General features: G+C 38.9%; 1 protein-coding gene across 1 annotated transcript; it reads right to left on the reverse strand.

Annotated features, from left to right (window-relative positions):
* Positions 1–160: 160 nt before the first annotated feature.
* LOC131638597 (uncharacterized) lies at positions 161–27,876 on the reverse strand. The gene is made up of 2 exons (XM_058909165.1): positions 27,744–27,876; positions 161–26,816 (listed from the first exon to the last, which is right to left on the reverse strand). Exon 2 carries the CDS (start codon positions 16,973–16,975, stop codon positions 15,230–15,232), a length of 1,746 nt encoding a protein of 581 aa, XP_058765148.1. The 5' UTR covers positions 16,976–26,816; positions 27,744–27,876; the 3' UTR covers positions 161–15,229.

A 27,876-nucleotide genomic window follows, 5' to 3' on the forward strand; every position in this document is an offset into this window, starting at 1 on the left:
TTTAGAGCAACAACTCTATTGTAGATTGCTTCTAATTTGATCTTCATTTCTTCTTCAAGCACATTTAGAGTAACAGCTCTGTTTTGAGTTGCTTCTTCAAATGATCTTCTTCTTCTTAAAGCAGATTAAGAGAAGCAGCTCTTGTATTAGATTGCTCCTTTTATGTAGGTGTTTTCATGTTGGTTGCATTGGTGGTAAAACATACCTGGGTGTTTAATTTCTTAACCAATGTCATGACATGCTTTATATGGTGTAATGCAGGATGCATATGTTTAAGTAAATACAAGTTTTGTCAGTAAATGTCATGACCGATGTCATGACATGCATGGTTGACAGTAGGAGCTGTTATGTTTTACTATTATGTTTCCTGATTTCTCTCAATCTACAATGTAGGAAACATTTTATTGTGTGCTGAATATTTCTCCTAGAAGATTTTGTTAACAACACATTCTGTAACAGCCTAATGACATGTGAATTAGGTTAACTTGGTGAACCCTAATTTGTTTCTTGGAAAGCTCGAGGCCCAAGAGCTGCATATAAGAAGACTTCAATCTTAATTTGGAATGTAGAGAGATTTGTTAATTGTGAAGAACCGTAGTTTTGTGTCTATGTGTTTAGTCTCTTGTACTCCAAGCAATTTTCTTTTGATGATTGTATTGGAATAGGTTGTTTTTGTACTTTGTCACTCTAAGCTTTTAAGCACGAGTGTGTGTCTCTTGATTGAAGCTTTTAAGCAGATTAAGGTGTGTTTTGAAGTGTGTCTTCTCTCTTATTTGATTAATGTCTGTTTGTAATCACTGCTGTGATTGAGGGGGAGTGAGTGGAGATCCTCAGGTCTAGGATTAGATTGGATTACATTGGGTAGGTCTTAAGTGAGGAGTTGTAAACGGGGGAGTTTAACTATGAATTAATATTGCTTATATTGGATTCCCTCCCTAGCTTGGTAGCCCCCAGAATAGGTATTGTTGTATACCGAACTTGGTGAACAATTTGTTATGTTCTTTACTGTTTTATGCACTTCTGTTTTAAAGTATTATTCTGTATGATTGTGGATGTCATAACATCCAGTACGACATCGCATGTGAGTTACTAGAATTTTCAATTGGTATCAGAGCAGGCACCCTGCCTGTTTACATCTGGGTGAGATCTAGGGACAACAAAACTCTAGTACTATGGATAAGGAATTGTTAGTGTTTGGGAACAGACCACCCATTCTGGATGGGTCTAACTATGACTACTGGAAACCTCGTATGGTAGCTGTCTTAAAGTCTGTGGACAGCAAGGCCTGGAGAGCTGTAGAAAACGGATGGAAACATTCTGAGAAGGTAATGGAAGATGGAACCACTGTTCTAATTCCTGAAGAACAATGGAGTAAAACTAAGGAAGAGCTGGCTTTGGGCAATTCCAAGGCACTAAATGCCTTGTTCAAAGGAATTGACAATAACATATTCAGACTTGTGCAGCACTGTGATCTAGCTAAAGAAGTTTGGGATATTCTCAAAACAACTCATGAAGGCACATCCAAGGTGAAGATGTCTAAACTTCAAATGCTTATCACCAAGTTTGAAAATCTCAAGATGAAAGAGGATGAGACCATTCATTAGTTCTACATGAATATCCTTGAGATTGCAAATACCTCAAGAGCCTGAGGAGAAAAAATGTCTGAAGAAAAGCTGGTAAGAAAGATCCTCAGATCAATGCCTAAGAGATTTAATGTCAAGAATACTTCCAATGACATCAGCAAAACCTATGATCCTAGCAGAAGATTCAAAGCTGAAGAGAAGCCAATCAAGGCAAAGGGGTTCAGTGTCATGCATGTGAAGGATATGGACACATTAGAGCTGAATGTCCTACCTATCTCAAGGAGCATAAGAAAGGGTTGTCTGTCACTTGGTCTGATGGAGATTCTGAGAGTGATACTGAAGAGAAATGTGCTGCACTAACTAGTGTATGTACACCTGAATACAAATCCAGTACAAAGGATCCTACCTTTGAAGAACTTGCAGCCTCTTACAATGAGCTATGTGTCAAGAGTACTGAAGTAGGTAAAATAAGGGAGAAGCAAAGGAAACTTATAGAAGAGTTGGAAGCTGAGAAGAAAGAACATCTGGCAACCATAGTACATCTCAATGGTGAAGTCTGCACGCTCAACTTCAAACTAGATCAGATGTCAAGATCGATCAGAATGCTGAACAATGGAACTGACTCCTTGGAAAAGATTCTGGAACTTGGACAGGAAGTAGGCAACATGTCTGGGTTAAGATTTAAGGGAAAACCTGAATCTAATTTAGGATGCAAAAGGTCAAAACCTGCAGCTCACCGGGTCAACCAGATGTCAGGACCGATGTCATGACATCATAGAAAGAGAAACTGGAACTAAACAAAGAAGAAATTTCAAAGATGGAGATGTCACTATTGTGGAAGGTTTGGTCACCTAAAACCGTTTTGCTTCAAACTGTATGGTTACCCCTATCAAACAGCTCAGGACAAGCCCAAGCAGCACGATCTTATCAAGAAACAAAAATGGGTTGCCAAACTTTCTGCCTTAATTGCTCACACCTCTTTGAGGGTGTCAACCAAAGGAGACTAGTATTTTGATAATGGATGCTCAATACACATGACTGGAATGAAGAACATGTTAGAAGATATCAAGCCTCATTCCACTAGCTCTGTGACTTTTGGTGATAGAGCCGAAGGGGAAATCAAAGGGGTAGGGAAACTAGGACATTCTGGAGCTCCTCAACTAGACAATGTTCTGCTGGTAAAAGGACTAGCTGCAAACTTAATCAGCATCAGTCAATTGTGTGATCAAGGTCTAAGAGTCAGATTTACCAAAGATGAATGTGTAGTAACTAATGAAGAGAATGTGGAGGTCATGAAAGGAGTCAGATCCAAAGACAACTATTACTTGTGGGAACCCAGAACCGCAAGTCTTCCATCTATATGTTCCATGTGTTTATGGTGATTTCCGGTAAACAACCGCTAGTCCTCTAAACTATAAATATATACTTTGGTTACTCGCAGGATCGACTAGATTGATCCTAGGACATAGTCAAATAGTTGTCTCTTGAGATAATTTGATTCATGTTTGTTGGTCTTTTGCGTCGAAACTCGGTTATAGTATGAACATATAAGTAACTTGCGAAATAAACTAACATAGAATGTGCACAACTGAAACATAAACTGGTTATAAATGTAAGAAAAAGACTTTGGCGAAATGATAAAGGAATGTAACTTTCTGAAACGTAAAGTACAAGAATGTAAAATGCAATAATTGTAAAGTGCAGAAAAAATGTAAAGATTAATCGAAGAACATAAAGAGACTTAAACTACAAGAAAGACTAGGCGAAAAAGTAAAGGAAATTTAAAGATGCTTTGATTCTGTAAGTAGAAATACAAACATATTAAATGTGTGGTGTCATACGTACATTTCTCAGCGAACTCTTTCTCTTAACACTTGATACTTGAGTGATTTGTGAGTGATTTGTACAAAATGAACACACTGGATCCTGATACTAAGACCCTTATTTATACAAATTCGACCCTAACGGTCCTACACTAACGAAATGCCACGTTGCTCACATGCATACGCTTCCAATCCATGGGGCGCCATCTGTCCTCGTTCGGTTATACAGAATATTTCGAAATTCAAATCCTCCCGCCTGAATTCTCTTTCGATACGTGGCAGCGTGATCTTTAACGAGGATGCCACGAAATACGCCAAGCTTCAGTACTCTTTGTATTTCGAGAAAACGCTTAAGTCTCAAAGACAATCTATCTCGATTCAACTTCAATTTCAATCATCTTCATCTTAAATAACATCCTCAGACATGGCCATCAGAAGCCATTTTTCTTCGAACTCCAACTCTTCAAGAAACATTTTCTTCAATCGAAATCTCCAGCTAACAAATTGCCCCCAATAAATGCCTGTTTCAAAAAACAAGAGAAATAGGCGTTTCTTGTCATGATGAGATTTCATTTTACTCAGTTTTTAGAGTTCCAAGACATCTGACTAACGTCACAATCATTTATGACTTACCTTTCAAAACGTCTTGTCATTTTCAAAAACGTCTCTTTAAAACATGCATTCCCACGTTTTGTCATTACTCGTGATCATTGCTCCTAGATACTAGGAGTAAGGCTAACAACTGTTCGACCGCCGTTAGATTAAATCATCTCTTGCCGCGTGTCCTTTTGACCTCTATTCAAAAAGGCTTGAAAAGGTTCTTACTAAACCTTTAAATACTCAAGCTTTTAGCCTTCACACAACCTTGTCTTTCATTCTTCTGCGACTAAATACACAAAAAACCCTTTTTGGTTTTCTAACCTAATTCTTGAAGCAGTCGCATCCATGGCGTCTCCCACCATTCAAACCTCCACGTCGGGAACTTCAAACGCTCTCCAACTTGTTCAACAGTTTCAACGCCCTACACAGATAGGTAACCAACAATACATTCCAGACCCAAACGTAGCAGAAACTCGTGCCATTTACGCTTCTCAGGTAATCATCCCTTTTGTTCTTTCTGGAAAAACTCATGCTTTTATGGGTCCCTTACTTGGAAGTAGTAGTTCTTCTCTGGGTAAATTCTTTCCTGTTTACTATAAGACTAGGCCCTTAGTTAGTAAGAACAAAATAGAAGAAGATGGTAACCTAATCTTAGCTGAAACTGCCAATGTAGGTGACGCTTCGACTGAAGCCACTGTAGCCTTAGAGAAAATTAGGTTGAATTATGCGACCAATTTCCTAAAAGTATTTAGATCAATCCCTTTAGAAAAGGATCCTGAACTGTATTATGCTTGGTTGACTAAGGTAGAAAACAAAAAGGCTCCGTTCTGGAAAGAATTAGGGATTTATGATCTAATTCAATTATCCAAAACAGGTTTAGAATACAACCAAACCATGTTAGTAGCATCAGTATATTTTTGGGATGCTTCTCACAATACCTTTCACCTTCCTTGTGGAATGATTACCCCAACTCTCTTCGATATAGCCATTATTATAGGGCTTCGACCAACTGGGGAAGTTTTCGATCCCAACTATATGGATACTGACACCATCCAATTTAATGAAATCAAAGCCACCTATACTGCTTTCATCCAGAGACACCATGTCCAAACGACTACTGAAGTCGTAGATGAAGAACATATTGCATTTCTGGCACTCTGGCTTTCGAGATGCGTTTTTTTGTTCTAGATCTCTCCAAGTGGCAAAGAGGTACCTTTGTATGGCTAACCAGATAAATGCTGGCAAGAAATTAAAATTAAGCCAGTTAATTTTAGGGTTCCTTTATGAAAATCTTGGCGAAGCAACAGATCTCGTCAAAGAATACAAATCAGGATCTCTTATCTTCGCTGGACCCTTCTGGTTACTATAGCTATGGCTCAATGCTACTTTCGAAGCTTATCTCCCACGTAGAGGTGTTGTGGACGAAGAAGATATGGCAATCCGAAATCGAACAGTCAAAGGGACTAGATTAGCCCACCTAACTCCCAAAGAAGAACCAAGAAAGCTTCAGGAGACTTTTCGAGCGTACATGATGATGTTTGCTAAACGTTATCAGTTTAGTCCTTCTTTGGCTCCATTTGTGAAAAGAGGAGTAGGTCCCGAATGTTTCACACGAGAATTCCCAGCAACTTCTCCAGATCAACAAGCTGAATCCATGGTTATCTGGGAGGCTTTTCTGACACCTAAACTGCTGTACCATCGATTACGATCTCCCAAGAGTCATTGCTGTCTCCTTTGTTACCAACCAAATCTCGTATCAAGACAATTTGGATTGGTTCAACTTAAACCAAAATGCCTGTATGAAAAGAGAAATCATATGTGTCTGCACACTATGCACTTATCTGAAGAAGACTATGAGTCTAAAATCTCCAAATATGTCGGCATCACGACCCTCTCTCCTATTTCCTTCGAGCCTGCTTTCTATTCTACCATAGATTTCCATCAATGGTGGATAGAGTATTATACCAAGCAAATCTTCGATGCTGAAAGTCTTTCACAAGAACTAACTGAAGCTTTTGCTGATGTGCAGGCGAACTTCAAAAAAGGTACTTCGACTCATATTAAAGAAATTCAAGACTTTCAAATATTCTTTGAAACTATCTATAGGCCTGATGATCTTAGTCGGACCGTTCATAAAGCTGCGGTCATTTTGCGTGAAAAATTTTCCACCAAACTGGATAAGCTGAAATTGCCCACGTATGTTCGACCTGAACAACGTTATGAAGTGGCTTTCAAACTTTATCCTCCAAAATTCCTTCCACTATCTAGTGCTGATTTTGGTGTGGCTTTAAGTCCTCCTTTTCCAGACTGGTTTGTGTGTGGGAATGTCCCAAAAATCCTTTGCGAACAATCCAAAAAACGCGCTGAACGATTGGTTCCGACTAAGCGTACCTTGGATAATTTCAAGGGACATCATCTTATAAGTCTTGAGCACGTTCGTGTTTTGACTCCAATACCTGAAGGTTGGGGTCTGGATAATCCTTCGATTAACATTCTTTCCTTACCTATATACTGACTTTTATTTTGTTCACAGCTGTAGGTCGAAAAAAAGTAATTAAGGAGGCGGCTGCACAAAAGGATGTTGATGCATCGAGAAGCAACAAAGCAAGTGGGAGTGATCCTATCACCACTGGCAAGAAACCAACGGTATATATATATTCTCATATTTTAACTTGTGCGCTTATTCTGAATATTATCCACTTTTCTCAGTATGAATATTCTCAGAGTTCGAAACCTCCACCAACTTCAAAGCGAAAATATTCGAACATCAGTGCTTCAGATGACGAAGACAAATCTCCTCCTCGTACCAGACAAGCTGTGAAGAAAAGATAAAAGGCCACCATTTCTTCAGCTAAAGAAAGGGGATCTGGAACTTCAAAGCTTACTTCGTCAAGCGATAAAGTATCCTCTGATGAACTACCTTTGAAAACCACTAGTAATGTCCCAGTTGTCGAAAGTCATAATTCGAGCCCCGATAATATCCCTCTCAAGGTATCAAATATTGGACTTTAATACTCCATTGTGCTTAACCTTCTATGCTAAGCTTATATTTTACCTTGCATTTGTAGGATGATGCAGGCACAGCTACTTCTGATTTCAAAGCTTCAATTCTCAACCTTGATCTTGATAATCCCCAAGGTAAACCTTTATATGCTTTGAATTCCTCAACAAAAATCTCCTAGCCTTTCTTTATTTCTCGAAGAAAATGAACCCAGCACCAAAGCTGCTTCTTCTGAGCAGACTGAAGATACTCATTCGAATGATGAATCTCCCGTTATCAATCAAGGCGAAGATATGGAGGATCCTCCTCAACATTCTAATACTGGAGACGTATCTGAGCACTCCACCAGAAATGAGGATACCAACTTTGGGGATGAAGCTATGGATGAAGTTTCTAGTTTATAAAAATCAGGTCATATTGAAACTTCAACCTTTGGTACTATTATTGCTCCTGCGACTACTTCAACCAAAACTTTTTTTGAACTTACTCCAGCTGAATTAGATCAACTTAAAACCAATGATCCTGTAAATTTCCTCAAGGCTATGATGAATGCCAAAAATGTTTCACCCACCATGGTTGAGCCTTCTTCGAACATCTTGGTGGAAAGTGATTCAGGAAATGATATTCCAAACCTCCTTCGCCAGATAAAGAAAAAGTTCTTTGAAACTAACCTTATCAAAGTTCTGAGCAAAGATTCCACCAGCTGCTTTGGGCTGAACAATCTTTTAAAGAAGGTGGATCTACTCCAGGTTTCTGACGAAGTCTCACAAGTGATTGTTTCACTAACTTCTCTGCTTGATCAACTTCAAGCTGACAACCTTCGAAAGCGAGATGTTGACCAAAAGCTCAACACGAAAGTAACTTCTCATAGTTCTTCGTGGAAAGCTGCTAATGAAGCAACTACCAAAGCTGGTGCCCTTGAGCTTGAGCGTGCAAAGCGTCAAAAGGAGTATGAAACCTGTGGAGCGGACATCAAATCTTGGGAACAAGAAATTGAACTTCTCGAAGAGAAGATTAAAACCGCCAAGTCTCGTCAAGAGGAAATCAAACAATCCAAGCAGAATGAATTGGATGAAGTGGTGCAAACGGGGATTCAACATCTCGAAACGGCGCAGAAATTAGTACCAGAAATCGAAGAGCTGAAGAAGCAGCAAGCAATAATCGAACGCCGTTTGTCATTATAGGCATCCCAATATTCCAAAATGAAAAATAATCTTCCTGAAGACTTCAATTAATTATGATAACCTTTGTAATGCCTTTTCGTTTTGCACTTGTTCTACCTTTTGTAATCAGACTGGTCAATGAATATATGTATGATTTGTCTTTTAACTATCCATATATCCTATCATGCAATGTCACAACTAAAATTTTAACAATTCTTAAATTGTCAAAATCTATTTTTTCAACTATCATAATGACCTCGATAGCGTATACACGTGATATGATTACCCTTCGCAGCCACTTAGTTTTTGATTTGACGTTTCTACTCCACTAGCCGTAACAATCATTTAATAATGACATCACTTTTTCAAAACGTCTAATTAAGACGTGCGTGTATCAGTTTCTAACATGATTACACTTCAACTTCCAAGGCTAGAAACGGCGGACACCACATCTTCCCTCGGGGGAAACCACACGCGGTCCAATCGGAATTTAAAGCATAACCACTCTCTAAGACCAACGTCCTCTATATAAACCTTACCATTCTTATCGTTTATTCATCCTCTTCCATATTTTCATCAAGGTTTTCTCTTTCTTGAACTTTCTTGCAACAATGACACCTCTATCTTATAACAATATCAAATCTGCTATCAAGAAAGAGTTCAAACTCTCTGCCGAAGAGTTTGATCAAAGCGGCGTTAACGTTAATGAACTGTTTTCCTCTCAAAACTTACAAGTTTACCAAGGAATCCTAGAAGGGTCTGTTTACCCAAACATGTTGGCGGATTTCTGGATGTTTGCATCCCTCCAGATGGATTCAGAAGGGAAAACCACCATTGTTTCCCAAGTCCGTGGATCCCGCATTACCATCTCTCCATCATTCATCTCTGAAGTGCTGAGATGTGAGAACTCTGGAGAAGTTTTTGTTGACAACTCTTTTACCATGAGTACTTCTTCCGTTTTAACGAGCATCTTTGCTAACGATCCCTTCAACGACCTCCTCTGTAGGATTTGGCATCAACTTCTAGTGGGCAACTTTCTCCCACGAAAGGAGGATCAGGAAAGCATTATGGTGGAAGACCTGGAGTTCATGCTATGTGCTCTCCAGAAAAAGAAAATCAACATACCACTGATGATTTTCAAACATCTTACCGAAGCCGTTGCTATTGCTTCCTCTCGCCAAGACAAACCTTCTTGTCTTCCCTACGGAAGATTACTATCCCACATGTTTATTAAACAAGGGTTAGTAAAACAGTTGCGCAAGGAAGGATTCCTTGATCCTTTTGAAGCGGAAAGCTTGCCCCTGCTGAACTTAGAGGGTTTGCAAAATAGGATTAACTGAAGGATGCATTGTTGGAGGCATTGTTGGAGGCATTGTTGGAGGCGTTGTGGGTCTTGGTTTTTATCTTTGCTATCCATAATTTTGAACACTTATTTTAGTAGTAATTTTTGTAACTTTGGTTTGCATACCATGCAACCATTTTGACTGGATGTACCCTTAATCCTTTAACATAATGGAATGTATTTTGACATCATTAGTCTTCTTACTTTATATTATTTGACTTGCATAAAGATAAATCCATTTTGGCGAATGTTTTACCATTTTGGCTCACAACATCTATGTTTAATGTTTACGTTTTTGCAATCTTCACTTCATGCATGACTAGCTTGTATCTTTTCAGATACTTCCCGTTCACTTTTAAGATCCTACGATCTTCTACCAACTCTTCTATCTCAAGCATTATTTGAAAATAACTTTAAGATTCGAAAAGGGCCTTCCCAGTGTGGAGACCATTTGCCTAAAGCTTGGTTCTTTCGATCTATAGGCAAAATAACTTTCCAAACTAAGTCATTGTTAATAAATGTTTTACCTTTCACCTTTTTGTTGTATGCTCTTGACACCCTTTCTTTGTGCCTTTTTATCATTTCCAATGCTCGAAGTCTGTCTTCGTCCAGATAAACTAACTCATTCATCGTCGTTTCCCAATATACATTTGGGGGAATTTCTTCTTGTCTCTGAATACTGACTGATTGCAAGTATATTTCGACTGGGAGTACTGCATCGTGTCCGAACGTCAATTGGAAAGGTTTAGTATTGGTGGCTTCTTTTGGTGATGTTCGACAAGCTCAAAGTGCCTGGTCCAAGGTCTTATGCCAATTCTTAGGTTTTTTTCCTACATGTTTCTTTATCAGACCGATTATCACTTTATTGGCTGCTTCGACTTGTCCATTTGCTTGAGCATAATAAGGTGTAGAAGTGAACAACTTGAATCCCATCTCTTTCGGAAATTCTTGCATCTTTCGACCAGTAAACACTGATCCCTGGTCTGTGGTTATGCTTTCTGGGATTCCAAATCTATATAATATGTGTTTTTGGATAAACTCAATCACAGCCTCTTGGTCTACATTGGCTAGTGGTATTGCTTCAACCCACTTTGTGAAATAGTCGATTCCCACTAATATATATATATCTTTGGCCTTTGGATGATGTGGGACGGATTTCTCCAATTAAGTCTAATGCCCAACCTCTGAAAGGCCATGGTTTTATGATTGAACTCAATTCATTTGCAGGCGCATGTTGAATACTTGTGTGTTCTTGACACTCCTGACAACCTTTGGCGAACTCTATGCAATCTTTTAACATAGTGGGCCAATACATTCCATAACGGAACAAAAGCCATTTCATTTTGTGCCCCGCTTGATGAGCACCACATGCCCCACTGTGCACATTCGAGAGTGCCAAGTACGCTTCAGCTTCGCCCAAGCATTTTAATAAGACTCCCTCAGGGGTTTTCTTAAACAATTCATTTCCCATCAAGAAGTATGATAAGGCTCTATATTTCACCTTTCTATTCGTATCTGTCGAAGGATCCCTCAAGTAATCTACAATTGGACTCCTCCAATCCGTGTATGCTAAGGAATCTATATTTAAAACTTCAAATTCCTCTTCGTTGGCGAAGCCTAATTGTGAGTTATCCAGATCGCTTGGAGATAACTTTGTGGCCATTGATTTGCCTCTCACCTCGATCAATTCTTCTAATTTTTCCTTTGATACTTTGTATCCTGAGGCTAATTGTGCCAAATCATTTGCTTCTTGATTATTTACCCTTGAGACGTGTTTTAAATCCACATATTCAAATTTTTTAAGCAACCTATTTGCTATGAAAAAATACATGATCAAATTCTCTTTGATACATTTGTATTCTTTCGTCAGTTGCTTTATCACTAATTCTGAGTCTCCTTTAATTTCGACTCTGGTTGCCCCCAATTCTAACAAGGCTTCAAGTCCAGCAATCAATGCTTCGTACTCAGCCTCGTTATTGGAGCATAGAGGGCCTTCAATTTTATACTTGAGCTTTGTTGGAATTCCATCAGGAGAAATTATGAGAATACCAACTCCACTTCCCTCTTTATGTGTTGAACCATCAAAGTACAACTTCCAAGGCTTCAAGTCTACGTATTGTTAAGGATTTTCAACCACTGCATGATCCACAATGAAATCTGACACGATTTGTCCCTTCATTTCCTTAAGAGGTTCAAAGATTAGAGAGTACTCAGTAAGGGCCAAAGCCCATTTGCCAATTCGACTATGCAATATTGGTTTGGATAGCATATGTTTAATAACATCAAAATGAGATGAAACGTAAACATCAACTGGCTTTATATAATACTTGAGTTTGATACAAGAGAAATATAAACAAAGGCAGAATTTTTCTATGTCGCTATACCTAGTCTCTGCATCATTGAGTACTCTACTTAAGTAATAAATGGGTCTTTCGATGCCATTTTCATCTTCTTGTGCTAACATGCTACCTATTGTATTATCTAAAGCTGAGATATACAGGCGCATGTGCTTCTTTCCATTTGGGGGGGATAAGATGGGTGGATGCATCAAATATTGCTTGATTTTCTCAAAAGCTTCTTGATGTTCAGCATGCCATTCGAATCTTCCTTGCTTCAGTCGAAGTAAGGGGGAAAAAGCTTGCGTACGCCCACTCAAATTAGAGATAAATATTCTTAAGAAGTTTATCTTTCCCAATAGTGTTTGCAATTCTTTCTTCGTGGATGGAGGCTTTGTTTCCATAATAGCCTTTTTTTTATTCTGATTAATTTCTCTTCCCTTTTTGTGGACTACGAAGCCCAGGAAATCTCCAGCCTGCACAAAGAAAGCACACTTAAGGGGATTCATCTTTAAGCCATGTTTTCTCATTCTTTCGAATGATTGGCTGAGATGATCAAGATGACTATCATCTGAAACAGACTTTACAACAATATCATCTATGTACACCTGCATGAATGTTTCTATAAAATCATGAAATATAGAATTCATTGCTCTTTGATAAGTTGGCCCAGCATTTTTCAAGCCAAAAGGTATAACGACCCATTCATAGGTACCTATTGCTCCAAGGCAACGAAAGGCCGTTTTGGACACATTTTCTTCTGCAATAAAAATTTGATTGTATCCTAAATATCCATCTAGCATACTTAGATATTCGAAGCCTGCGGCTGAGTCTACTAACATTTCTGCCACAGGCTTAGGATATTCATCTTTAGGGGTGGCTGCATTTAGATCACGAAAATCTATACATACCCTTAAAGAACCATTCTTTTTAATAACTGGTACAATATTAGCAATCCATTCGACGTACCTCGTAGTCCTAATGAATTTGCACCGAAGAAGTCTTTCGACCTCTGCTTTAATCTTTGAGAGGATTTCTGGTGCGAACCTTCTGGGAGTTTGCTTGATGGGCTTCTTCCCTTCTTTTATAGGCAACTTCAGTTCGACCAAATCTCTCCCTAAACCATGCATCTTATCATAGTCCCAGGCGAAACAATCTTTATTTTCCTTTAGTAACGCAATAACTTTTGACTTTATGGCTGGCTCTAACTTTGCATTAATGTATGTCACCCTTTTTCGACTTTCATCTCCAAGATTTACTTCTTCGAGTGGGTCTTGAGCTAACATCTTTATATTTGGAGCCATTGGATATTTTTCAAACCCCAAAGGTTCTTCATCATAGATTGCGTCTAATATTTGACTTGCTTCTTTGCTTGAAACCTATTCGTCATGTATTTCGTTGTCAGGTGGTTGTGGGATAAAGTGTATCCCCGGGCTTGGTACTTCTGATTCTTTGCGAATGGCTTCGACAACCATGTTTGCTTGTTCGGCCTCAAGAGCTGCTTTTCTTTTGTTTTCGGCTATGTAAGCCGAAATCTTTTCGAAGACAGATGACTCAGGCATAATTACCGCCTTCGTCCCAGCCAGTTGGCCGTATTCCTGGTAATCCTTCGACAGGTTCTGTGTCATCTGGACCGTCCATTATTTCTCTGTTCCACTGGAATCCATTTGGGTGTAAGGATAGATAATACATAGCATTTTTAATTGGAGCGTATATATCTTCTGCTGCATTGCATGGCCCTATATTGGCTAAGTTTCTGTCGAAACTAGTCTTGTTGACTTGGTTAACATAAGCCATATAGTAACTCTGATCACCTTCTATGTTTTCCACTATACCATCTTCTCTCCAGATAGTTAGTCTCTGATGCATTGTCGAAGGTACTGCAGCAACCCCATGGATCCATTCTCTTCCCAACAAAAGGTTATAGTTTGATTTTGCTGGTATAACCATGAACATCGTAGGCCTTGTGACTGAACCCACAGTTAAGTTCACTTGGATTACTCCCAAGGTATGTCCTACCTTCCCTTCATAGTTGGACAAAACCATATTATGAGGCCTTATGTCGGTATCGAACATACCAATCCTTTTCAGCATATATTGGGGCATTAGATTCACTGCTGCCCCTCCATCAACTAGGACTTTGTTAATGCCCACGTTTTCAATTTTAGCTCTTATATAAAGGGGTTTCAAATGATTCCTCATACCTTGGTCAGGTCTTTCAAAAAATGTATTATGTTCTTTAACAGCCCCATTATTCAACACATAATAACACACAGGTCTGTGTTTCTCCATTTCTTCTACATCAGCTTCTTCGCAGTCTTCAACCTCCGTCTCTTGGTAAAACTCGTGGGGAAGTACAGAAACCACATTGTAGTTGAAGTTTATGGATGATACTCCATCTGAGTCGAAATCATTAGTCAATCTATCATCTTCTTTCCAAGGACTAGACTGCATCCTTTCTTCTTCTTTCTCATTTTCAAAACTGAATAGCTTGCATTCTACCGGAGGTTTGCTTGACCTTGCCCCCTGCATTGGGACTTTAGTGCTGCTAGACTCCCCGGCCTCCTTTGCCTTGTATTCTTTCTGGGCTTTCTTCATTCTTTGGTGTCTTCTCCATTGAGATCTAGACATTGGGTTTCTTCCTTTGTAATTCTCCAGTCTGTACGTCTCTTAATTTGATGCCTGGAACTGCTTCCTATAAGCCATTGCAGTTCGTCCACCTTGGTCCCAACTTCGCCATTTGTTATTTCTTGCACCAGCTTGTGTCCATCTATCCATGGGTATGTCTGCAGGAAGTCTGAATGTCACTCTTCAAGCTTTAGGATGAGGACTATCCGACCTTTTTGATGGTGTTCGATTGTCGAATACATACATGTTGGGACAGAGTCCTTGAGTCTCCCAACCAGTGGTAAATAGCACCCTTTCGAATGATTGTTCCATAAGGTTATCATAGACTGCCCCACATCTGGGACACATACGATCTATGTCTTCTTCTTGTGACACCTAACCAAGAAACTCACCAAGCTTTCTTCTGGCCTTGGATAAACCTTCAACAGTTGGTTTCCTTCCCTCCAGGGCTGCTGCATCTTGTTTCGTTGGGCCCTTTCATAGTTATCTTGGACCCTTCGATTCAGCATAATCGAGCACCTTGAACACATTAGCATCCGTCCAGCATTTTTCTCAAGACACCTCCAGAGATAATCTTTCAAACTTCCACCTGTCTGTGGACTTCCATAGTTTCCCTTTTCTCTCAGCAGACACTTCTCTAGTTCCTTTATTTCAGATAAAGGTTGCCTAACATTCACCATGTTTACGCCTGCTAGGGGAGCTTTAGAGATCTGTATCTGTTGAAGTTTCACCCTAAGGTCTTCAGTGGCCTCGCTAGTTTTCTTCAGTGATTTCTGCCTCGAAGGACTCTTCAACATCAGTATTGAAGATTACATTGTCATTTAGGCTCTCAGTTGCCTGCTTTTCGGTTGAAACCATCTCCGATTCAGCAATGTCAGCTTCAGACACATCCACCATATTGATGTCAACTGGTTCAGCGTAGCTTGTGTCAGCAACGTTCAAGGGATCAGCATCGACTTTCATGTGATTCTTTGTCTTATCTGCGAACTTCAAACGTCCATCCTTGATAGCATTCTGAATTAGATCCCTGAAAAGAAAGCACTGTGAGGTTTTATGGCCTAAAACACCATGATATTTACAAAAGCCTCGTTTCTTCCATTGCTCCAATGGAGGAACTTTGGAACCGGGAGGCACTATCATCTGGCCATCTTTTACTAGTAAATCAAATATTTCGTCACATTTAGTGACATCAAAAGTATAAGTTTTCTTTGGAAATTTATCACTTTTGTCATTCTCGATTGGATTTTTCCCATTCGAAGGGGTGAGCAATTTACAAGAATAGGGTGGCGCTTCTTTTAATTCGGCTAAGTCTATTTCGACCTCTTCAAAACTATATGAATCTTCGAAGGCCTCGCCTTCAGCATCTTCAGCCTCAATGTATGCCACTCTCTCCTTCTTATAATTCTTGTTCGCCCTGGCCTTTTCGGCTTTCAATCGTTCGACTTGTCGAACTCTATCTGCTAGTTGGGCCATATCCCTCAAATATTCATTATCCAGTTTCTTTCTAATTGAATAGTCTAGACCTCCTGCAACCATTTCGACTAATTCGTGTTCTGGAACAACTGTGAAGCATCTTGATTTCAGCAAACGGAACCTATTCAAATAATCATCTATGGGTTCAGTGAATTTCCTCTTAATGCTAGCCAACTCTTTCAAACTTATCTTGGTTTGGCCCATATAGAATTGTTCATGGAACAATCTCTCCAAGTGTGCCCACGCATCTATGGAATTTGGGGGTAAGGTTGTAAACCATGTGAAAGCATTGTTTGTTAGCGAACTAGGGAAATATTTAATTCTCAAGTTTTCGTTGCCTGCTAAATCACCAGCCTCTGTCATGTATCGGGCTATGTGTTCCACAGTCGATTCACTAGTGTCCCCTGAAAATTTCGTAAATTTAGGTACTTTGGTACCTCTTGGTAATTCCGTTTGCATAATATACTCCACTACAGGGGAAGTGTAATTTGGACGTCGAAGTCCAGTATTAAGGCCATTATTGGCCATAATTCTTTCTATCATGGCGGTTAGGTTATTTTCTGTTGCCATATTATCTCTCCTAACCCTGTGTAATACTTCGTATGGATGTTCGTCCCTACCTACTACAACTAGCCTAGGCTGTTCCTGGGGAACTTGTTGTTGGCCAGCATTGGTCCCGTGATTCTGATTTTCTAAATCTATTACTTGATTTCTTTTGACGGGTACCTGGCTAGGTGGCGGAACTACATCTTGAACTCGTTCTAAGATTGGGTCACCTTCTCGATAGGTAGATTGGTTATTTCTTTGCCTAGTTTGAGGGACCCGTAAGAAATCTGCCATTCGACCTATTTGTGAAGATATTTTTTGGTATATTTCTACATTATCCTGGTTAGTCCTGGTAATGTTTGCTACTAAGGGAGTAAAGATCGATCCTATTTCTCTAGCAAGAATACCCACCATATCGTGGTTACTTGCATCCATCTCATGCCGAAATACTACTTGACTGCTGGTCGTTAATGGAGGCATTTGGCCCGATGGGCCTATATTTTGCGCGCTTCAATCTATCGAACATGCATTAGGCAAAAATATTGTCGCACCAGGTTGAGTATATGTAGGTCCTGCACCATGTAATCCTGTCATATATGAAAACGGCATTCCATATGGTTTTCCAGGTCTCCAACCCTCGAATGATGATGACGATGGCCTTGGGGTTTGTTGTTGATTTACGAAATTTGCCGCAAAATGTGGTATTTTTGTCGTGCTTGTGAAGTGAGGCACAGTGGTCGAACTGGAAACTGGGACTGTTCCTGTTGGCCCTGATGTATTTTCGGGCATGGCTCGGGTATCTCCTGCGCTTTTGACATAGAAGTCGAAACATTTGTAGTACTTGCTGCTACTGTTCCTGACCCTTGTGGGGGATCTTAATCTCCCCTTCCACTGGACAAATTGACCATTTTCTTGTTGTACCTTCGTTTAGGAATCGGTGGTGCACTGTTGGTTAATTTACCGTTCCTAAGATTCATACAAGGTCTTGATATATTCTAGACAAAAACAAAACAACAAATTAATGACAATCTGTTTGACACTGTCCCACTGGGCGTGCCAATTTGTTTACGGTGATTTTCGGTAAACAATCGCTAGTCCTCCAAACTATAAATATATACTTTGGTTACTCGCAGGATCGACTAGATTGATCCTAGGACATAGTCAAATAGTTGTCTCTTGAGATAATTTGATTCATTTTTGTTGGTCTTTTGCGTCGAAACTCGGTTATAGTATGAACATATAAGTAACTTGCGAAATAAACTAACATAGAATGTGCACAATTGAAACATAAACTGGTTATAAATGTAAGAAAAAGACTTTGACGAAATGATAAAGGAATGTAACTTTCAGAAACGTAAAGTACAAGAATGTAAAATGCAATAATTGTAAAGTGCAGAAATGTAAAGATTTATCGAAGAACATAAAGAGACTTAAACTACAAGAAAGACTAGGCGAAAAAGTAAAGGAAATTAAAAGACATTTCGATTCTGTAATAGAAATACAAACATATTAAATGTGTGGTGTCATACGTACATTTCTCAGCGAACTCTTTCTCTTAACACTTGATACTTGAGTGATTTGTGAGTGATTTGTACAAAATGAACACACTGGATCCTGATACTAAGACCATTATTTATACTAATTCGACCCTAGCGGTCCTACACTAACGAAACGCCACGTTGCTCACATGCATACGCTTCGAATCCCTGGGGCGCCATCTGTTCTCGTTCGGTTATACAGAAAATGTCGAAATTCAAATCCTCTCGCCTGAATTCTCTTTCGATACATGGCAACGTGATCTTTAACGAGGATGCCACAAAATACGCCAAGCTTCAGTACTCTTTGTATTTCGAGAAAACACTTAAGTCTCAAAGACAATCTATCTTGATTCAGCTTCGATTTCAATCATCTTCATCTTAAATAACATCCTCACACATGGCCATCAGAAGCCATTTTTCTTCGAACTCCAACTCTTCAAGAAACATTTTCTTCAATCGAAATCTCCAGCTAACACCATGGCAAAAGAAGAAAAAGAGGTAAGACTGTGTCATCAAAAACTGGGTCATCTACATCTGAGAGGAATGAAGAAGATCATAAACAAGGAAGCTGTGAGAGGAATTCCAAAGCTACAGATTGACGAAGGTAAAGTATGCGGAGAATGTCATGCTGGAAAACAAACCAGGATGTCTCATCCAAAGATTAATCAACTCACTACTTCCAAAACTCTGGAACTATTACATATGGATCTAATGGGACCAATGCAGGTAGAAAGTCTTGGAGGGAAAAGGTATACATATGTGGTGGTTGATGATTACTCCAGATACACATGGATAAGTTTTATTAGAGAAAAATGAGATGTGTTTGAGGTGTTCAAGGACCTATGCACTAGACTGCAAAGAGAAAAGGAAAATGTTGTAATCAGAATAAGGAGTGATCATGGAAAGGAATTTGAGAATGCCAAATTTGCTGAATTCTACTCGTCTGAAGGAATCAATCATGAATTTTCCTCACCTATTAAACCTCAACAAAATGGAGTAGTATAAAGGAAAAATAGGACTATACAAGAATCAGCCAGAGCTATGATCCATGCAAAGAAGCTGCCTATGTACTTTTAGGCTGAAGCAATGAACACAGCCTGCTATGTTCATAACAGAGTCACAATGAGGAAAGGAACTTCCTCTACTTTTTATGAACAGTGGATAGGAAAGAAACCAACAGTTAAGTACTTTCATGTGTTTGGAAGCAACTGCTACATCTTGACAGATCGTGAACAAAGAAGGAAAATGGATTCCAAAAGTGATGAAGGTATATTCTTGGGATACTCCACAAACAGCAGAGCTTATAGAGTATTCAACACTAGAACACAAGTCTTGATGGAATCCATCAATGTTATTTTTGATGACCAAAATGGAGAATTCTATGTCATAGAGAATGTCAGAACATTCCTTGAAATTCAGGCTGAGAAGTCAGACCAACCTGAAGTCAGTAATGAGCCTCCCTCAGAACCTGAACCTGAAGCAATTAACAAAGATCCATCTATCATAATTCATAAAGATCATCTCAAGGAACTTATCATAGGTGATCTCAACAGTGGTATAATGACTAGATCAAGAGGAACCATTGCCAACTATTGCTTTTTGTTCAAAATTGAACCAAAAAATGTGAAGGAAGCCTTGACAGATGAATTTTGGATCAGTGCCATGCAAGATGAGATTGAACAGTTCAAAAGAAATGAAGTATGGGAACTGGTACCTAGACATGAAGGAACCAATATTATTGGTACCAAGTGGATATACAAGAACAATTCTGATGAACAAGGACTCATAACTAGAAACAAAGCCAGACTGGTAGCTCAAGGATACACTCAAGTAGAGGGAGTAGACTTTGATGAGACCTTTGCTCTTGTGGCAAGACTTGATTCAATCAGATTACTTCTAGGAGTATCCTGCATCTTGAAGTTCAAGCTATATTAGATGGATGTAAAAAGTGCCTTTTTGAACAGATACTTGAATGAGGAAGTATATGTGGAACAACCTAAAGGCTTTGCTGATCCAAATCTTCCTGACCATATCTACAAACTAAGAAAAGCTCTCTATGGTTTGAAACAAGCTCCCAGAGCTTGGTATGAGAGATTAACTGAATTTCTGACCACAAATGGATACAAGGAAGGAGGAATAGACAAAACTCTCTTTGTAAAAAATGAAGCTGGAAGGATCATGATTGCTCAGATATATGTGGATGATATAGTGTTTGGTGGAATGTTAGATGGAATGGTAAAACACATTGTCACTCAAATGCAGACTGAGTTTGAAATGAGTATGGTTGGAGAATTGGCATACTTCCTTGGACTACAAATTAAGAAAATGGAAGACTCCATCTTTTTGTCTCAAAGCAAATATGCCAAGAACATAGTCAAAATATTTGGAATGGATAGTGCTAGTCACAAAAGAACTCCTGCTCCAACACACCTAAAGTTATCTAAAGATGAAGGGGGCACAAGTGTTGACCAGAGTTTGTACAGGAGCATGATTGGAAGTTTGCTATATCTAACAGCCAGCAGACCAGATATTGCATTTGCAGTCGGATTATGTGCTAGATATCAAGCAGAACCCAAGGTAAGTCACATAAACCAAGTCAAGAGAATCTTCAAATATGTAAATGGAACTTCTGACCATGGCATATTATACACTCACGGGTGTGACCCTATCCTAACTGGGTATTGTGATGCTGACATGGATAGAAGTGCTGATGATAGAAAAAACACATCTGGAGGGTGTTTCTTCCTAGGAAATAATCTCATATCATGGTTTAGCAAGAAGCAGAATTGTGTCTCGTTATCAACTGCTGAAGCATAATACATAGCAAGCTGGTAATATCTGTTCTCAACTAGTTTGGATGAAACAAATGATGACTGAATACAATGTTACACAGAATGTCATGGCTTTGTACTGTGACAATCTCAGTGCTATCAACATCTCCAAGAATCTAATTCAGCATAGTAGAACCAAACATGTTGATATCAGACATCACTTTATTAGAGAACTTGTAGAAGACAAAGTGATTTGCTTGGAACATGTATCCACTGAAGTTCAGCTAGCTAACATATTCACAAAAGCTCTTGATGCAACATAGTTTGAAAACTTGCGAAGCAAGTTAGGAGTCTGCATCTATGAGGAATCATAAATTTCTTTATATAAAAGGGGATTGCTTGCTTTGGCAACTTTTGTGGCCAAACAGGGGGGTAGTAAATGTCACCCCGGAACAACAAGCATGTGTGATCAACATTTCCGATGCTTATTTTGTGTTGATCTGATTAATATGATTGTGTGTAGTATAGTAGTTTATTTCTGTTATACTTGACAGCTGCTCATGTGGTATGGTTGTAGTGGTAGTGTAGCCATGTTATGTGCTTTGATGATTGTTGTGTAGAAGTATCAGCAGTTGTGGTTGATGTATGCATACGGATGGTAGTAGTAGTGTATGCTTTTTGTGTGGTATGTTGTATTGTATTAGCTCTGATTGTGTATGGTTGTGTGTTTTCTACTGCAAGTGTTTCTCTGATATGGTGTGACAGATTGTTTTAGCCAAAAATTTGCCAAAGGGGGAGATTGTAAGTGTTTTCATGTTGTCTGCATTTTTGGTAAAACATACCTGGGTGTTTAATGTCTTGACCAATGTCATGACATGCTTTATATGGTGTTATGCAGGCTGCATATGTTTAAGGAAATACAGGTTTTGTCAGTGAATGTCATGACCGATGTCATGTCATTCATGGTTGACAGCAGGAGCTGTTATGTTTTACTATTATGTTTCCTGATTTCTCTCAATCTACAATTTAGGAAACATTTTATTGTGTGCTAAATATTTCTCCTAGAAGATTTCGTTAACAGCACATTCTGTAACAGCCTGATGACGTGTGAATTAGGTTAACTTGGTTAACCCTAATTTGTTTCTTGGAAAGCCCGAGGCCCAAGAGATGCATATAAGAAGACTGCAATCCTAATTTGGAACGCAGAGATATTTGTTAATTGTGAAGAACCGTAGTTATATGTTTGTGTGTTTAGTCTCTTGTACTCCAAGCAATTGTCTTTTGATGATTGTATTGGAATAGGTTGTTTTTGTACTTTGTCACTCTAAGCTTATAAGCATGAGTGTGTGTCTCTTGATTGAAGCATTTAAGCAGATCAAGGTGTGTTTTGATGTGTGTCTTCTCTCTTATTTGATTAATGTTTGTTTGTAATCAGTAATGTGATTAAGGGGGAGTGAGCGGAGATACTCAGGTCTAGGATTAGATTGGAATTATATTGGGTAGGTCTTAAGTGAGGATTTATAAACGGGGGATTTTAACTCTGAAATAATACTGCTTATATTGGATTTCCTCCCTGGCTTGGTAGTCCCCAGAGTAGGTATTGTTGTATACCAAACTGGGTGAACAATTTGCTGTGTTCTTTACTTTTTTTATGCACTTTTGTTTTAAAGTATTATTCTGTGTGATTGTGGATGTCATAACATCCAGTACGACATCGCGTGTGAGTTACTTGAATTGTAATTTTAGTTTGGTCTTCTCTGGTTTGATTAAGGAGATTAGTGCTTCAACTCTTGAATCTAATTCCTTCTTGTTAGACCATCTTCTTTTCTTCTTCATAAGCAGATATGGAGCAATAGCTCTCATGTTGATTGCTTCTTGTGCGTGGATATTCATCTTCTTCTTGAATACTGATCATAAGCAAACATGAAACACTTTCGAGCAGCAATTCAGTGTGTTCAGTTTCTCTAGTCATTTAATGTGAGCAATATTTAAACTGATCAAGTATTAGTGGATTTCTTAAAACTCCATTGGAGGATACTGCTTAATAGCATAAATTTATTTTTCACTCTTTTATGTTTTCTTCACATAGGCTTATAATTAGTGTATAACAACACTATGGATTGATTCATCACATACTAAGTATGTGTTGCCTCTTGTGTAACTTCTGGAGCATGGTTCCACATTTTTCTTTTACGCTTTCATGCTCAGCTGCTCTTCTACAGATTTTCTCTCAAGATCTCTCTTTTGTTGTACTCTATAGATGCATTATGGATACACACTCTGGATGCACACATTCAAGTTTGAAGTTTGATCTATATATATAGCTTGATGTGTTACCGTTGGAATCTAGCCGTTGAGATTTGTTTGAAGATTGTTTTGAATGCTTTGTCTCGATTGAATCAGTAATGACAAGTATTGTTCACGGCAGAATCTTATCTCTAGCGCGATGATAACAGTTGGTAGCATGTTTCCTTGGTTAAGCTTGTCTTTCCAACGCGCTGCATGTGGGTTGCTTCTTCAATCAACCTTGGGAGTTGTTCCATTAATTATTTGCAACTGTTTTGCTAATGATGATGTTTGTAACGGTTTTTCTTTTGATTATGAACTTTTGCACTTTGTAGGCTGAGGTTGTATTTTCTTTTCTTGTCCGCGTGTGACTTTGTTGTTGTAGCTTTTTGTATGTCACTGTGTTACTTTATCAGAACTTCTGATCTTCTAATCATGTGATTTCTTGTTGTAACGAATCTTCATGTACCTTGATATTTCTGTTTAAATCCATAACTCTTGTCTGAGTTTCTTTTTGATGTTGTGCTTGTCTGATGCTGTGCTTTTCTTTCTGATGTTGTCGTATAAGGCTTATAGCATAATATCTGCACACTCAATGATATCATTAGTAATAAAATTGTTACTCACAAAATATACGTTTGTTATCATCAAAACTAGATTCTGAACATAGATTCTCAATATTGGTCTAACGAATCAAGCTACTATCAGATAACCCCACGCCTCCTCATGGGGCACCTTCCACTAGTGGAGCCTAAAGAGTTTGTGTTTGTCAGAGAAATTTTCATTTGCATCAGAATAAGGCCAATCTTGCCATTGTTTAGATTTCTCAAGCATTTTCAACTGTACTATTTTCGTTGTTATCAAGTACTGCTCATTGTAAGAAACTCATTCTGTTTGAATAAATAAAAATAATGCAATGTACATGTTTTTCTCAAATCATTTATTTTTGTCATTATGTTCATTGAGATTTAACTCATTTGTCTAAAGCATTCAAAAAAAGGAGAATGATGAAAATAAAAAATGTATGAATTACTAACCGTATGCTTTTGTAACAAAAATCCAGCTAACGATGTACACACATTGTTTCAGTTATTAAACATTGGAGTTATAAGGGATTGAAACCCTCGTCAACCCCTTTTAGCCTAAGGAGTAGGAGTTTCGTTTCAAAAATATAAAATCCTCAATCTTAATCAGGGGCAGGGTAGTCTTTAGTTAGTTCGATTGAGCGCTCAACTTTCAGGTATTTCATCAGAAGATCAATCATATCCCATCTCTCACAATAAAAGTAGAATAGTACAATCCACAATGGACGTCTCTCGCTTACTGAGAATGAGGCAGCCACAACCTTTTCATCAAGCCAATCACAAAAGTCATACAACTTGTTCCCGAACAAGAGACAACAAAAAAGAAAGGGCGAAAGAAAATTATGAATAAAAAAAATGAAGCAATAGCCCGCCAAGTCAAAAAAAAAAGAAAAAAAATTTGAAAGCAAAAGACAAAAAAAATCCTCCAAGGGACAAGTTGTTATGACCATCAATAAAAGCACCAAAGGGTGATTGCCACCTCCATCAAAACCATAAAGGATCCTTGTCCATTACAATCCTTCCTGAAAGGTGAATACTCGTGTCGAACTAGCTGAACGTATGACCGGAGAACATCATGAAGAATGGGTGGGTTAAGTAGAATTGGAGCCTTTATCCTTTGTTTCTCAAAACCGTGAACCAGGCCATGTTACAACCCTTAAAAGTCCTAACTGAAGCAGGGTTTGTTTTGAAAGCATACAAACAGTAAAATCATGTCAAACTGAATCATAAAATGTTGCTTGTCATTTGTGTTAGTATCATTACAACATTCTTGACAAATAAAAACTGTGACTTTGAGATTAACATGTGCAATGCATCCTCATTTCTTTTCAAAAAAGAAGTGTCTCTAATCTGAAAGTAAGTACTTGATACCAAGGAAAGTTTTATAGTGAAATTCCATTGAGTAGTCTTACAGGGGAAAAGGTTGGTCATCCATGGAGAAAATACCTGAAGAATACATTAATTGGAATAATTCCTTTCAATCTAGGGCATTCATCCCATGATCAACATTGGGGCAGACCATTGCAAATCTCCGTGATTCAGGCGCATCAGAGTTCTTTCTCAAGGGACCGTGCAGGCTGGGACAGGCCAGTAACAGTCCCTTTCTTCACCTTCAATTGAGTCTTGGATATCGAGACAAGTGTCGAGTAGTCGAGCTAAACACTTTCACAAAAACTTTCCACAAGCAATAACCTTTCTGCAAGGGCACCCTCCATCCACTCTTTGTATCTTGGAAATAATCATTCCATCCATAATCAGGCATACATTTGTCGCTATTGTGAAAATTAACAGAGTCGCCACTAACATATTTATCCTGAAAAGGAAAGGAATGCCAGCAAACCATGAAACAAAGCACCGGTCTCACGACCAGAGAAGAAGGTAAGGGAGTCGGTTACGCGAGGGGAAGGTATTAGCACCCCTCGCGCCCATCGTACTCGATGGTATCCACGCTTGTGTCTAAAACTATGGGTGTGTAAGCAAACTGCGCTAATCTAGACTAATATGCATGCAAAATGTAGGGAAAAGAAAGAATTGTACTCGCACGGGCCCTACCCTGCTACCTACGTATCCTTTTTTGAGGAATCAGAGGTATCGTAGATCGGCTAACTAATTTCTTTTTTTGTGTTTTTTAGGTGAACGAGTTACATTCGTACTCCGCTGCTCGACCTTTGGAGACTTATGCTGGGAATGGAGCAGAAATAACAAGCTCTTAAGAAAAGAAAATCAAAGAGTGTGGTTTGTGTTTTAAAGAATGCATGAGGAAAACCTAAGCTAAGGGAGAAAGCTTGCTACCTATGTTATCATACAAAGGGTGAAAGACTACTCTAAACTAGAAACATATGGGGAAAGGCGAATGCAAGCAAAAGTATCACACAAACGAGTTTCGCTCGTAAAGCAAACACCTACTGGCGTAGGCCAAGTAGTAGAAAAGCGGTCTCGCCATAGCCAAGGGAAGCGGATCACCCGAGACAACCAAGTATTAGACCTCGCGCAAAGAGATCGGGCCATAGACAAGAGGAGCGAATTCCTCTCAGCAACCAAGCCGTCACAGATCTAAAAGGAAAGTGGTGCGTGCGTACACCGAGCATCAATGTTGGTCGACATGAGCGAAGAAATGCGAGGGTCCGATTGCATGGACCCGCTTCACTTTACTCATTGGGCCTTCGACTCGACGATCTTGGGGACTTGTCCAGAGCTCTAAACTTGCAATAAGTGAGCATAGGGACAACCTGGGGACTGAAAGTTGTGGGGGTTGATTACGAACCCTCTCCGCTTGCCTTCTTGAGGACTTACAATGGTCTTGGTTAGGACTTCCTGCAAGCACAAACATAAACATGCCAACAAAAATAGAGCCTCTTTCGAGGGCCTGGCCAGATGAATTCCTACCCTACTTCTCATGTTAAGAATGATGTTTCATGCCTACCCTATTTCTCATGGCATCATATGATGCGCGAAAGAGTAAAAGGGAAAAGGAGACAATACCGAACGGATAGCAAATCTGCAATGAGCTAGCAAGCAAAAGCAACAAAGTCCGGAATACTTCTCGTAAGCCGTCATCAAGCAAAGCAAGTCTGAAAGCGTCGTCGTGAAAATAAATCACGAGCGACCTGTGGTACAAGTCGAGCATAACCACATGAGCAACCTGCAAGAGAACACATGTCAGACAACACAAGAATATACATCTCAATGAATGAGAGATCAGATGAATCGCATCGGGAATAAGTTCGTGTCCCACAAATAAAGTGGAACACGACGCAAGTCAATCGCACCAGAAGCGAATTCGTGTCCCACAAATAAAGTGGAACACGAAGCAAGTCGAATCACAATCGAAGGCTCTCTCGAAGTATCTCGCACATCTCAACAATCGAGTCAATAATAACAAGGAGGCATGCACCGGCCATAAAAATAATAGAAATTAAATTCTACTTAAATTCTAAAACAAAATATAACAAGATTAAATTGTTTTTATGACATTTTATCAAAGAAATAGAACTAAACTATGTATCAAAACATTTAAATTCTAACAAGGAAATTTTACATGTTTTTATCATGCTAACATCTAACAACAATTATTGTTTTTCATTCATTTTATAATACTAAAACTTATGGAACACAAACTAGTTAAAAAGAACTAAATCTAATATGAATTAAAATGAAACAGAGGGGTTTAATATGAAACTAGTGGTGCAGTCCAGAGTAAAAATGCAGGGCCCAAGCCTGGTGGCCCAACAATTTGTTTTAATGCTCATTTTTGTTTTAGAAAAGAAGGTATAGCAGGCTCACAGGGGGTATGGACAATGGCAATTTCGTTTGAGCATGGCCCGATCAAATATTTTTTTGTTCACTCCTAATCTACACCAAAAGAGAATGGTGCGTGGGCCTGAGAGGGGTGTGATATCTGAATTCGTGGCCCAAGGTTGATAATCCATAAATCTTCTTGATCCAACTCAATTAATCTAGATTTTATTTCAATTAATCTAACTAATATCCATTAAGTTTGCAATAATCCACTAATTCAATTAAACAAACTAGACAGAAAGAGGAATTAGGGTTAAAGTTTGGGACTAACTTTCTCACATGAAAACTCAGAACCCCTCCTTCTCATGACGGCGCGGAGGCTTCATCATCTTCACCGGTCAAAGATTCTTCAATCGCCCCCGCCAAACAAACACACTCTAAACTCGTCTCTCATCTCTCTCGAT

This window comes from Vicia villosa, unplaced genomic scaffold, assembly GCF_029867415.1.
Source record: "Vicia villosa cultivar HV-30 ecotype Madison, WI unplaced genomic scaffold, Vvil1.0 ctg.002339F_1_1, whole genome shotgun sequence".
Taxonomy (NCBI): domain Eukaryota; kingdom Viridiplantae; phylum Streptophyta; class Magnoliopsida; order Fabales; family Fabaceae; genus Vicia; species Vicia villosa.

Excerpts from the sequence above, each read along its gene's own strand:
- LOC131638597 (XM_058909165.1), bottom strand. The coding sequence starts at position 16,975 with ATGCCTCCATTAACGACCAGCAGTCAAGTAGTATTTCGGCATGAGATG.